This window comes from Melospiza melodia, chromosome 18 (genome assembly GCF_035770615.1).
Source record: "Melospiza melodia melodia isolate bMelMel2 chromosome 18, bMelMel2.pri, whole genome shotgun sequence".
Taxonomy (NCBI): Eukaryota; Metazoa; Chordata; class Aves; order Passeriformes; family Passerellidae; genus Melospiza; species Melospiza melodia.
The window spans coordinates 8,828,653-8,842,846 of NC_086211.1; the positions used below are offsets into that span (position 1 = coordinate 8,828,653).

The 14,194-nt window shown below is 39.5% G+C and overlaps 1 protein-coding gene across 3 annotated transcripts in view; it reads left to right on the forward strand.

Annotated features, from left to right (window-relative positions):
* MYH11 (myosin heavy chain 11) overlaps positions 1 to 14,194 on the forward strand; it is a 54,474-nt gene that overhangs the window by 25,969 nt on the left and 14,311 nt on the right. For all 3 annotated transcript variants that reach the window (XM_063171949.1, XM_063171950.1, XM_063171951.1), the window contains exons 6-24: positions 566 to 586; positions 2,497 to 2,589; positions 2,980 to 3,043; positions 4,280 to 4,378; positions 5,358 to 5,501; positions 6,875 to 6,970; positions 7,352 to 7,470; positions 7,642 to 7,794; positions 7,961 to 8,134; positions 8,310 to 8,483; positions 8,911 to 9,025; positions 9,625 to 9,821; positions 10,005 to 10,126; positions 10,227 to 10,296; positions 10,439 to 10,599; positions 11,400 to 11,508; positions 12,388 to 12,519; positions 12,784 to 12,990; positions 13,376 to 13,513. In XM_063171949.1, the coding sequence (XP_063028019.1) occupies positions 566 to 586; positions 2,497 to 2,589; positions 2,980 to 3,043; positions 4,280 to 4,378; positions 5,358 to 5,501; positions 6,875 to 6,970; positions 7,352 to 7,470; positions 7,642 to 7,794; positions 7,961 to 8,134; positions 8,310 to 8,483; positions 8,911 to 9,025; positions 9,625 to 9,821; positions 10,005 to 10,126; positions 10,227 to 10,296; positions 10,439 to 10,599; positions 11,400 to 11,508; positions 12,388 to 12,519; positions 12,784 to 12,990; positions 13,376 to 13,513 (2,388 nt within the window). The remainder of the gene's footprint in view (positions 1 to 565; positions 587 to 2,496; positions 2,590 to 2,979; positions 3,044 to 4,279; positions 4,379 to 5,357; positions 5,502 to 6,874; positions 6,971 to 7,351; positions 7,471 to 7,641; positions 7,795 to 7,960; positions 8,135 to 8,309; positions 8,484 to 8,910; positions 9,026 to 9,624; positions 9,822 to 10,004; positions 10,127 to 10,226; positions 10,297 to 10,438; positions 10,600 to 11,399; positions 11,509 to 12,387; positions 12,520 to 12,783; positions 12,991 to 13,375; positions 13,514 to 14,194) is intronic.

The window sequence follows — 14,194 nt, forward strand, 5'->3', positions numbered from 1 at the left end:
CTATTGAGTCCCTGCTCAGTAGCTGAGGAAAATGAACTTGGGGTGCCAAGGCCATCCCTAACTGCAGACTGCTCTGGGGAATTATGTAAGCCTCAGGACCAAATTTGCTCTGAGACAGACCTGAAGGCAAATACCTATCAGAGAGGAGCTGAGAAAAAGTCTAATTTGTTCTATATCATGCTGACAAATAGTAATTCAGTGATTGGGACTACTTACACTGCAATTTCAGTCATTAAAATATAATGAATAACAAAATGCACCAGAGAAGAACTAGAGATATGTCATAAAAATATTTGCCCTTGTCTGGTCCTGAGAGACTCACCTGAGACTGGGTCCAAATCCCATCTCTTTACTTCAGGATTTTTATTTTCTTCAGTTAATATGCTCTAAGTATGTTAATGGTATTTATACCCTTGGTATGTCTGCAATAGATTGTTCATATCTGTATTCCTGGTTTATTTGCATGGAAACTGTACTGGTTATTTTAATACAAGAAAAACAATAAAAATATCTGTCTAATGGAAATTATACTGACACTTGTTTTATACCATGTTATTCAACACAGCAAGGTCCATCTTTTGCCTACGTGAGTAACTTAGACTGTTTGGTGTGTGTTTAAGGCACTGAGTGTAGATCTGCATGCTATTGTTGCACCCCAAAAATTTAAGAGAGATTTTGTTGAAATATGTTGTATGATATGATAAAAAGCAACAATAGCACCAAATGCTCTCACGAATCAACCCTAACTGTGTCAGGCCCCATGGTAAAGAATGAGGTCTGACACAGGCAGGGTCATCTTTCAAATATCACTCTCTTCTATATCTCTGTGTGTGTTCAAATTGCCATAGTTTGAATTCAATTTCCCACAATCCTGGAAGAGCCACTCAGCCTGAAATTTAACAGTGTGGTTTCTCAATGAAATACCCAAACGCTTTCTGTGCTTCAGGTTGAAGTTTTTAGGACTGTTGTGAAATAATTGCTAAACCTCACGGCGTTTGATTTGTTTGGCTGCATGCTTTCCATGTGTTATTGCTTGGAATTTTCCATTTCCATGTAACTGTTGAGAATTGTCACCACCACAAGAGTTAGCATGTTCTCATCTTGCAGCTGTGGTGTGTACCAGAGCGATTCCCACTGCAGCACCTGTCTGCAGGTGTGTTACAGGCCCTCCTCTCCATGTGCCATACACATAGCAATGCTTTGGGAATACAGGCAGGTTTGCTGGCACATTCTTGGTGTTCCTGTGCCAGGCAAATGAGATTTATTTTCTTTCATGCAGTCTTTTTTGCCCCATTCTGACTGCTGCCTCTCAGACTTCAGCTGTGACAGTGTTGCCCCTTAGTTAATTTGGTACTTCCTTTGACAATCTCTCTGAAAATAAAAATTATTTCATGGTTGGCATGGGCAGCTCTGTAGAGTCTGGTGGACTTACAGCTGCACAAAGTGCTGGAGCCAAAGTTTTATCCCCAGCTCTGTGGCATAGTTCAGTTCTCAGTAGAAGCAGGTGGTGTCTGTCTCATTTTAACAGACAAGGTTCTATTGTAGATGCCATAGATTCAAATGAAATACTGCCTTAATTTCTATTTAAAATTATTTAAATAATATCTTATTATCTATCAAGGACTTTTTCCTTTTCGGGGTGAGTTATTTGAAATAATTCATATTACTACAGAGTAATACTCAAAGAATAGTGTGGCAAAGTAAATGTGAATGTAAGTGATCTCATAGGACAGAGCTGAATGAAAAGTTTTGACAAGCTGTACACATATGCAAAGTATTTTTGCAACTTCATTGGTTTGCTTAGAAATAGGATTAAGTAAATATATAGAATTAAATGCATGCTTGTTTCATTGCATGATTTGTTTCCTTAGCAATTACTAACCACAATTAACAATATAATATGAAGATTGTGTGTTTGCATGAGAATTCGTTATCCTGATTTGAAATAAATCAATGCAAACCCATATTTAACCTACATAGCCTTGCATGGATCATTATTAATAGACCTGATAAAATCTGCTTTGTAGCTCTGTGCTGCATTACATTAAAATTATTCTCAGCAAGTTATTCTAATTACATTGTCATTTGCTAGCAAAGGGTCTCAATAAACTAACTTGGAAAAGACATGCTAGAGGTTCCTTTAAGAATATCCCTCTAAAAAATTACATTAAACTGGAAAAAATAATTGACATTGAATGACCCTTTTTTAAGGAAGGCCAGTCATGATGCTAAACCAATTAATAGAGTTTGATCTGTCATAGGCAACAAAGCTGGAAAAGGGTCATGTATACAGGGAAGCAGTTAATTACACAAATAGATAAATACAAAGTTTAATAGATAATGAAAACAAATCCACATTAAATACACTATTCAACAACAAAAAAAAATAAAATTAGAGACTTAAATTGGATCTCACCTTTCTCTGCCGTGTGCGAGTGTTAGTTTCAACTAAGTAATTACAAATTTTAGTGTTAACTGCTTCTGAATGAATTTTAGGGTGAGCTGGAAAAACAGCTTCTCCAGGCTAACCCTATTCTGGAAGCTTTTGGAAATGCCAAAACTGTGAAGAATGACAACTCCTCCAGATTTGTAAGTAGGAGAAATGCTGTGGTCTGTGGGTCAGCTTTAGCAGAGAGAGTTTCCCAGATCCAACCCTGTTCCCTCACTGACCTTGTGGAAATCAAAGGGGAACAAAGATGTTGTCCTACCCCTGCTTCCAAAGCCTAGTCCAGTAGGGAGAACCCCTTTCCCTCTAAGTGCCTGAAGAGAATGTGGGGGGAATCTGTACAGAGGGAGTATCAGAGAAGGTCACTTCCTTTCAGGCTGTTCCACAGGTCACCCCAGCAGGAGGGAGTCAAGCATGTTATTCCAGGGAGGGTGATATACACATCTTATGGAACAGGCGAAATACTGGCTAATACTGGAAAACCTGGCACCTCCTGAGAGAACAGCCCAATTAAATCTTCTTTTCATTCACAGGGCAAATTCATCCGCATCAACTTCGACGTGACGGGCTACATTGTGGGAGCAAACATAGAGACTTGTATCCTTTGCAGTGACTGCCCCAGGCTGCGAGGAAGGCACATAAACAAGCTCACTGCATGTCTAAGAAAGGCAAACACTGCTGAGGCTGCTGTAAACAAAGAGGGAAGGAAGTGGCCCCGTTTGTGCTGATATCAGCTTCTGTCCTGCTCTCAGTTTTGTTTCCAGGGCTGTTTTCTCAGCTATAGGAAAGGGAGCTATTCCCCAAACACAGCTTCAGGAACTGGACAGCCCATACCTAAGGCAGTGACAAGGGACGTTTTTGTGCCCAGAGGACTTGTCCTGCCAGGATGCTAAATACTAACTGCTGTGTCAAATGACACACCCAGAGAGCAGTGAGCTGTGTATCAATAATAACCTCAATGTATTTTTTCAGGGAAAGTGGACTGAGAAATTCAGCTCAGTCTGACCTCACTTGTCAGGCATGTTGCCTGTTCCCTTGGTATGTTTATGAGCTAGTATACTTTAATGAACATATGAATATGCAAGTGGTTTCCTCAGTGTTGCACTGCTCATCTTTGCATATAGAAAGAGCTTCTTGCTCCAATAAATGAGAAAAAATGATGCAGCTATAAAGAAGTACCTTATCCCTTAAGTGTAGCATCAAGCACCAAACAGTTTATCATTCTGTTCTTATTTTGACAACTGATCTTCAGAGAAAATCATTAACATTTTAACATTTTTGGTCTTAACTGAAGTTTTATCTACAGCACTTTAGCTTTTAAAGAGTGAATCCCTGACTGGTATCGAAATACTTACATTATTGATAACTTCATTTTTATTAGCTTATAGTCACAAAAATGGTCCATAAATATAACTTGATTTTATTACTTTTATACCTACAAAACTCACCTCAAGAACTCTTTTTTTCAAGCAGCCCCCACCGTATGTTGGAAGAATTATACTGGTGCTTCACTTTCAAAGTGGTGTGATAACAATAGTTATATTGTGACTATTAGTTTTAGATCTTGGATTTTAGAATAATTTAGGTCTGTTTTGCTTACTGCCATGATTACCAGCATTTACCCTGCACCAGCAAGTAGGAGATTGATCTGCTTATTGTGGTAAGCATTATACCAATACCAGAGCTCCTGCCACAGAATTAGACACATATTCATGTTAGACAAGTACATGGCAAATATTTCAGCAATGCTATTGATGGTTCTGAGGCTGATGGCACAATTAAGAAAGGACTGAATCACATTATTGATTTTTTTTTAACATACTTTACAAACAGATTTGCTTGAAAAATCCCGTGCAATTCGTCAGGCTAAAGATGAAAGAACATTTCACATCTTTTACTATTTGATTGCTGGAGCTTCTGAACAGATGAGAAGTAAGTTCCTTATTAATGATTCTCTTATCTCATTGAATAGTCTGAGCAATGGCTTGCCTAAGTATTTATATTAATTTCTGTAATTACATGTCATTCAATCCTTACTATAAATAAATGCAATATAAATAGCTATGTATTTTAGCTAGAGAAAATTTTCTCAAGTGAATTATAAGAAAGCCTCGATTCATGTCCACCTGTTTGAGGCAGGTTGTTTGTAGTTTACAAGATATTTTAATTTACAGGAGATGTAGACCCATTCAGATCCCATCCTGAATAATATCAAGAAGATAAATTGGGAAGAGTTATTAATTCCTTTAGAAAAAAAGAGATTGGGGGTTCCAACAAGAATATCAGCTCATAGTTTTAATATAAATTAAGAGAATGTTTTTGCCACAGCATGTTATTACATTGTGAAAGGCACAGCTTCAGATGTATTGGAACATGGTTCAAATATTACATATTTCCCTAAATCACTCTTTGCTAAAGAATGTACAAAGCAATGGGTTACTCTGTATTTCCCCTGGCTTTTATGTTCCTTACCTAAGAATCTGTTGTTTGCCATAGAATAGGGTTGAACAGTCTGTTAGTTTGGCCCACTTTGGTTGTTACCTTTTTCCATTTTTATTATTATAGGATATGAATCCCCACAGGGAGAGGCACAGTTCCGAGTAGGTTACATATGGCACTCAATAAAAGCATTTTGGGAAGAATGGCTCAGATTTGAGTCCATAGGAAACAAAATTGCCCCAAAGTGCAGAGATGTTCTCCAGTCACTAATGAAAACTAGAAAATTAATGCCATCAAAACAGTTGTTAAATAGTTATTTTGAAAATATTTGACAAAACCCTAAACTCCTCATACAAGCAGATTTTTCCTTTGGTGATAATTTTGGGATTTTTTCTGTTGTTCCTTAGGAGAATTCATGAACCAAGAGCATTAAGTAAATGCTCTTAAATAAAGCTTTTCTTCTTCTTTTTAGATGATTTGTTGCTGGAAAACTTCAACAATTACACCTTTCTATCCAGTGGCTACGTGCCTATTCCTTCTCAACAAGATGATGAAATGTTCCAGGAGACCTTGGAAGCCATGAAAATTATGGGCTTTACTGATGAGGAGCAGACAGGTGAGAATTGTTGTCAACACTGTATTCAACATTTACATCTGCAAGTGACACCACATAGAGATGCAAATGCAGAGGTTAATTCTGCCCAGAATAATCACTTCGCAAAGCTAATTTGTGTTTCTGAAAGGGAATATTTCCCATTGGAAACCCCTACATATCAAAAAAGAGATTACTGAGACTAAGCCAGCTCAACAGTAATGACCATTTAAAGCCATTTTTCAGAACTTTCCAACTAGCATGAAAAAGTTGCAAAATAATCTGATTTGTTTTTGAACGAAACAGAACAGGCTCAAATAGCTCATATGTACTCACTGATTCAGAAAAAAGAGAAATAAAAACAAAGAGGATGAAACACCAGCTAAAGAGTCCTGAAACTGTGGAGACATTCCACAGAGACATCCACCTGCACAGCTTTTGCCTCTCAGTGCTGCTGGGAGCGTGCAGGGCTCTCAGATGCACATTGCCATGTCCCAAGTGACACCTGGTGGCAAAAGCAGCGTCCTCCCATTGCTGAGCACATCCCTCACCTGCATCAGTGACCCAGGGGTGCTGAGCAGAACCCCAGCCCTGCTGAGCCTGGATGATGGTGCTGGTGCACCCTGCTCTGCTCTCCTGCCAGTACTGCCATGGACAGCAGCATTCTCCACTGCAGCAACAGGAGTCATTACTTTGCTGTCTGAGCCCCTCTGATTTCGTGCTCTAAAAAAGAAGCCCATTAGGACAATATTCTTCTCCTGTATAAATCAGATAAATTTGCAGATAAACAAATAGAACTCCCCAAATTGATACAACCTCATCTGGAACGTATCAGTAGATTTTACTACCTGAGATTAGGTGGTATCATATTTATGTATGTTTTAGTTATCAAACATTAATAAATACATTTTCTGGATTTTGACATTAATCCTTTTAAAGATATGCATACATTTGATTTTAGTTGCACAACTAAATATCCCCATGTCCCTGAATAACTGGACATTCAGAAGTGCCACACATTTTTGAAGCTGCTGGTAATTCAGATTTATTTTTTATTTTAAAGACTCTTGAGTGACTGAGCAGGGAGGATGCTGCAGGCACTGTGAGTGGGAGACAAATTCCTTAGATGTGGGGATCTGCCTGGGGAGCCAGCATAACTTGCTTGAGGTGCTGGTGTTCCCAGAGTGGCCCATTTGCTCCTCTGCAAAGATTGTGGAGATTTTTGCTCAAATCAGTTCTCAAACTCCTCAAGTTTTATGGCACAGGCCTTTAAAACAAGCCTTACTCTTTCCAAAAAGGTACAGACTATCACAGGCACTAGAATGTTATTGCAGAAGACAGAGTTTTCAAAACATGGCCAATCTGTTCCTCATTTATGTTATCTGTTTCTCTTACAGCTATTCTGAGAGTTGTTTCATCTGTCCTCCAACTGGGTAATATTGTCTTCAAGAAGGAGAGAAATACTGATCAAGCTTCTATGCCAGACGATACTGGTATGACTTTCCACTTCAAAATTTAGTTAACATTAAAAAATTAATAAAACAGTAACTGAATAAGCACTCTTTATCAATATTTTTTATTTAATTGCTATTATCTGTGTAGCTCTCAGGCTTTAAAATATAAACCATGCTTAAAATCAGCTCAGTTATCATTACCTTTTCTAGTAATCTTGAATACATAAATTGATGAATGGTGAATTTGTTGCTTGGATCATAAAAGTAACAAATGTTACTTTTATGGTATCATCTCTTGTATATACAATAGAGAAGATTTTAAGGAAGATAAATAATTCTGCATACTTGCTGAGCTACTCATATTAGTGATCAGCTAAGAGGCAATTCAGTCTGAAATAAAATCTCACTTTTTTATTCTAGCTGCACAAAAAGTGTGCCACCTGATGGGAATTAATGTGACAGATTTCACAAGATCTATTCTGACCCCAAGGATCAAGGTCGGACGAGATGTTGTCCAGAAAGCTCAGACCAAAGAGCAGGTACCACATGCACTCTGCTCTGCTCTCCTGAAGCTCTTCTCCCTTTTCCCATTTCTATTTCTCCTTACATCTTGTCTAAAGGGAAATATCTGTTTTCTCTCTCATTTCTACAGAAATTAACAGTTAAGTGTGTTTCTTCTTTCACTTACAATCTCCTCTGACCTTTTCCAGGCAGACTTTGCCATAGAAGCTCTGGCCAAGGCAAAATTTGAGCGTCTGTTCCGTTGGATCCTGGCTCGTGTGAACAAAGCTCTCGACAAAACAAAAAGACAGGGAGCTTCTTTCTTGGGGATCCTTGACATTGCTGGATTTGAGATTTTTGAGGTATGTACTGTGGAACACAAGCTGATTAAACTCATATAGATCCTTAAATGTTAATTATTTTAATATGCAAAAAGAAACACAAAATAGCAAATCCCATCTTGTCATTTAAGTTCACACTTGAAGGTCTCTTTCTAATGTTAAGAATTCACCTCTTTCTTCTTCACAGATCAATTCCTTTGAGCAGCTGTGCATCAACTACACTAATGAGAAACTTCAGCAGCTTTTCAACCACACAATGTTTATATTGGAGCAAGAGGAATACCAGCGAGAGGGCATCGAATGGAATTTCATTGACTTTGGCCTGGACCTGCAACCTTGCATTGAGCTGATCGAAAGACCAGTAAGATTCTCTCTCTGTGGGTGGGATCCTCCAGAGGTATCAGCTATATGTCAGTGCAACATGAGATCCTTTATTTCCTGGAAGGATCTGTAACCCTGTAAAGGGTGAGGAAGGTGGTGCTCTGTCTGTGCCTGTGTTTGTGATGATTCTGATCTGATACCCACTCCCATTGCAGACCAACCCTCCCGGTGTCCTGGCTCTGCTGGATGAAGAGTGCTGGTTCCCCAAGGCTACTGACACGTCCTTTGTGGAGAAACTAATTGCAGAACAAGGCAACCATCCCAAATTCCAGAAGCCCAAGCAACTCAAGGACAAAACAGAATTCTGTATAATGCACTATGCAGGAAAGGTACTGGACAGATTGAGCTGTTTTGACTTAGGGACCTTTTGTTCTTTGATACCCAAAGGATCAAAGAGAAACATTCTGGTACCTGCATTGATGAGACATGGCTTTAATGATGAAATGTGCTTATTAAGTGTTTTAATTACACAACACATGAAATAAGATTTGCAAATCATGGTTGTGCTAAGCTCACAAGAAAACAAAAATTACCATCACTGAGGTTATTGAAAATCCAAGTAATTTGGAACATTTTCAAGCAAGCAGACTTTTTAAAGACATCAGTACATGTGAAATAAATACTCAGCCCTCAACCCTAGAAACCTTTGCACATTATTTGTCTGATTTTGTGTTAATAGAGTGCCCTGTGTTCTTGGACACTCCAGATTTCTTATCAAGAACAAATTCTTGATGTAGCACTCACTGTTCCCTGCAGGTTACCTACAATGCAACTGCCTGGCTGACAAAGAACATGGATCCACTAAATGACAATGTGACTTCTCTGCTGAACCAGTCTTCAGACAAATTTGTAGCAGACCTTTGGAAGGATGGTATGAATCACAAATCTAAATCACTGATGGGGTTTAAAGGGAGAAACTCCTACCAGAACTTTTTGACACCCATCCCTTGCTGGTAGCACACAACTGTGAACGTGATAAGCATAGAAGAGAGTGAGCTAAGACATAAGAATAATGTGTTCTAAAGACATCATTAATGAAAAAATTCATTAGAGAGTTTTAAGCACTATCAAAAAATTTCCTTAATATTATTCAGCAACAAAATAAAAATTATTCATTACACTGTTAAAATGTTGCTGAATGTGTAAAATTGTAGACCTCACTTAGTAGAGGTTATTGTTAGGTTTTATGAAGGATTTCATATAAGATCTGTGGAGTTCTATTTAATTCATGGACATAATAAAATATATTCCAGGTATTCAGTTGCTCCATTCTGTCACTACTTAACAAAATCCACATTTTCATCTTTGACAGAAGTAGACCATTTACCCAGAAGGACTTCTAGTACATTTGTCAGAATGCTTCTATTGCATAAAAAATATACCTGTCCTCTTTGGCAAGCTGCAGTGTAACCATGGCAGTGACGAGTGTGATTTTATTTAAACTGTTCCATTCTTCTTTTTCTATTTCAGTGGACCGCATTGTTGGGCTGGACCAAATGGCCAAGATGAGTAGTGAAAGCTCACTCCCCAGTGCCTCAAAAACCAAGAAAGGCATGTTCCGTACCGTTGGACAGCTCTACAAGGAGCAGCTGACCAAACTGATGACCACCCTAAGGAACACCAACCCCAACTTTGTCCGCTGCATCATTCCAAATCACGAAAAAAGGGTAAGTTCCAAATCATGAAAAATGGATAAGTTTCAGATGCTCGGTTTTCAGACTCCTGCCACGTTACTCCTATCGAGCTGCTCGCTGCACGTGGCACAGCTGAACAATGTCTTCAAACACAGACACGTGGATGGTAACATTTTTGTAAATCTGTGTTAAAAATACCTTCTGTTCCCTTTTCAGTCTGGCAAGCTGGATGCCCATTTAGTGCTGGAGCAGCTGCGCTGCAATGGTGTCCTGGAAGGGATCCGCATCTGCCGCCAGGGATTCCCCAACAGGATCGTCTTCCAGGAGTTCCGCCAGCGGTACGAGCCCTCAGCCCCAGCTCTGCCTTCACCCGTCTGTCTGTCTGTACCAAACCACCCAGTGTGTTTCAGCCTCCCTAACATAAGCATCTTTTGGCAGATATGAAATTCTCGCTGCAAATGCCATTCCTAAAGGATTCATGGATGGGAAGCAGGCTTGCATACTCATGGTGAGGAAAGCATTTTTGATCCTACTATAATCAGGCCTATGCTTTTTATATAAAAGCGTTGAGACTGAACAGAAACGAGAAGTGATTTTTAGTACCCTAAACCTCAGCACTGGAGTTTAAAAATATCCCTGTTTTCCTGCAGATAAAAGCACTAGAGCTTGATCCCAACTTGTACAGAATTGGACAGAGTAAAATCTTCTTCAGAACTGGTGTTCTGGCTCACCTGGAAGAAGAAAGAGACCTGAAGATCACAGATGTTATTATCACCTTCCAGGCTATGTCCCGAGGCTACCTAGCAAGAAAGTAAGAAAATGTGCTGACAGATAGAATGTTTTCTGCAGCAGAGAATCTGCAGGGGCCTTTAGTGTTCCATAGAACAAACTGAAGCTACTGAGACATTTCATTATTACATTGCATTGGAACTTGTGGCCAATGAAGGTTTCACCTCCAGCTCGGAAAAGGCTGATCAGTGTAATGACAGGGAAGCAGTTACACTGTGAGGCTGCTCACACCCCTCTGTACAATAAGCTGACAATGACCCCTCATTTAAACATCTACCAGCAGGAAAGGAGCATTCTAAGCTGTTACTGGAGTCATATGCACTACAAGTAGCAGCACCCTTGGCATCTATAAAACATAATTTCTTCCACAGCTTTAGTGTGGTGCATTGATTATCTAACATGATCTGAGTACACCACAAAACTATCAACAATAATGCCTTTTTTATCTGCATACTATCAAGGCTTTCAAATTGCCAGACAAAGAAATATGTCTCAAGAATGATAATCAGTGCAAGATCCGAGTGCCTGTGTACTCTGGAAAGGTGTTCACACCCAGAACTACTAGATCTATACATCTGTGCCTCCCCATGGAATGCAAACAGCCAAAAACTAAAATAAAATATCAGACAGCTGACCAGAGTTATCACCCTTCCTCAGGAAAGCACAGGCACTGTTAAAGCAACAGAAGAATTTGTGCCAGACTCCCCAAACCATCCCCAATCTCTGCTCATCAGCAGAGTCTTATGCCAGAGTTTGCTTTGTACCTTGCAAACACCTTCTATTCTCAGACTGAACCAATTTGCTTTGTGTTTTTAATCACAGAGCCTTTGCCAAGAGACAGCAACAGTTGACTGCAATGAAGGTTATCCAAAGAAATTGTGCAGCCTACCTGAAGCTGAGGAACTGGCAGTGGTGGAGACTGTTTACTAAAGTGAGTGACTGCTATTTCTCCTCAGTTTTCCAAAAGAAATGCACATGATACCAAGATACATCTTGTCAGGCACACTCCTTGTTCCAAAGCCCATTGCAGCTGGTGTCAAGAGCCTCATTAGTTTCACAAAATCTGGGGTTAGAGACACCCTGGATAGTTCTATAATACCATTAACATTAAAGCTGGTTCTAACTTGAGAAGAAAACAACCTAGTTAGGCAGAAATTCATAAAAAGGTATAAATTCATTTGCATGCTTGGAGACTTTTTAAATTGCCACAACATGAAATAATTTCACGGGGGTGGATAATGAGAATACCGAGTAAAATGGAATTTTCCAAACATCCAGAGTGATCTATCTATGGGGAACCAAGTAGCTTGGAATTCCTAACTGGGACACTAAACATCTTCCTGCTGGGAACCCATGCAAATTAAGTCTATTTTCCTATTAAAGAGGCTTGGGTGTCTCAAGAATGGCCTTCAGTTTGGATTCAGAAAACTTTTCCTACTTGGATTGATAACAATCTCCTCTGCAACCAGAAACAGGCAGTAACACACAGCTGTGTGTGCACATTGCCTTCCCATGCAGATGTAACTTTTGTACATTGTCAAGGGATGAAAATAAGCCTGGACACATTTCAAAAGTGACTCTATCAGAGGCAGAGGTGCTCACAAGGCCCCAGGAATTAACATAGAGACAGCCAAGAGCAACACTTCTAAGGCTTGGGGCTTTAAAGATGTTCCCCTCAAGCTTGGCTGGACAGTATCTGTCCAGTCCTGAGCAATCACAGCACTACCATTAGTGCCAGTCAGTCCTTGGGTCCATGCTCAGCAACACAAATACTGACAGGAAACATTCTAAAAAACCTTTCCATTTCCAGGTGAAACCACTGCTGCAAGTCACCCGCCAAGAGGAAGAAATGCAGGCCAAGGATGAAGAGTTACAGAAAACTAAGGAAAAACAACAAAAAGCAGAGAGTGAATTGAAGGAGCTGGAACAGAAACACTCACAGGTGATTTACAGCCACTAGCTGTTCTTTGACCGTGTCTAGAAGCTGTTATAATAAAGGTATCTCTCTCCTTTGCACTTGTGATTGTCTTCATAGCAATGGTCCAGAGCAAAAGGTCGGTGCAGACAAGCTCCCAGTTCCTTCAGTAAAGGCCCAACATCCACACAAGAATGTGTGGTGGAGCTGCCTGCCTGTACCCCAGCAATGTCCAGGAAAAGAACCAACTTACACTCCAAGCTTAACTTCCTCTCCATTTTATTTGTGCAGCTTGTTGAAGAGAAGAACCTCCTGGCAGAGAAGCTTCAGGCAGAAACTGAGCTGTATGCTGAGGCTGAGGAGATGAGAGTCCGTTTAGCTGCTAAGAAACAAGAGCTGGAAGAGGTCCTGCATGAGATGGAAGCCAGGATTGAGGAGGAGGAGGAACGCAGCCAGCAGCTGCAGGCAGAGAAGAAAAAGATGCAACAACAAATGCTGGTAAGGAGAGATAAGTGACAAATACAAACAGTAGCTTGGACCTCACTGGGACACAACAGAGACAGAAAAACCTCAGATCCTAGGACAGTGCTTGCTGCATCAACCCTCTGTAGGATGTATGTCTGTGCTACTGAAGGAAGCACATTCAATTGATGCTCTTTCCTCCAGAGCTCTCTTCTTCCTCATCTCAACCTTAACATTTTCTCTAAAACATTAACAAATCTTTCCTTCTATGTTGTCAAGTATTACAGATTGTCTAGTTCTTTATAAAAACAACACAGTTTACAACATGCAGTAATAAGCATTAAGCATTTTTTAAGAACTGTAGAAGTAGTATTTGATTTCTAGAATTCATGTTTTGTGGGTTTCTTTTCCCCCCCTAAAGGACCTTGAGGAACAGCTGGAACAAGAAGAAGAAGCAAGGCAGAAACTGCAACTTGAAAAAGTAGCAGCAGATAGCAAGATAAAGAAAATGGAAGATGATATTCTGGTAATGGAAGATCAGAATAACAAGCTAAGCAAGGTGGGTTCTAGGTCCACTTTCTTACTCTGAAAATAGTGGAAGTTGAGAGAAAACCTTCTTTTCCACTAGAAGACTAGGAACACTCTTGACTATCTAATCTCACGAAAAAGAAGGTTTTCTAGTGGAGAAAAAGGTTTTCTCTCAACTTTACAGTTGAGAGAAACAGTTACACCAGACCATCAGTCCTGCCTGTATCAAATGCATTTCTGACTATTTTTCTGTGCCCATTTAAACAATCCAAAATTGTGTAAAACTACTCTGTTGTAGCAACAATATTTTCAAGCAAAATATTTACAGCAGTCATGCACAATCAGTGGAAGACATATCTTCTATCCAAGAGCAGACTAAATAATTCTCTTGGCTTTCAACTAATTTCAATAAAACTTCATGATTAAAACTGGAAAATAAGAATGTCTTCCAGTACTTTTTAAAAGGGATTGCTCCTGTAAGCTGGCCCTGTACTTAGCAGCCATCAGAGAGAGCCCAAGATTCTAAGAACAGAAGCTTAGAGAACATAAAAGTCATAGACACCCCTCCATAGCTCGTCTGTAACTGAAAAATTGAAATGTATCACTTCAATCTCAAGAAGTACAGCATAAAAGGACACTTTCTTCAACATTTTTGGTTGGCAAAGAGTTGATTTATAATCACCAATGACAGACACTTTTGCTAACAGAAATA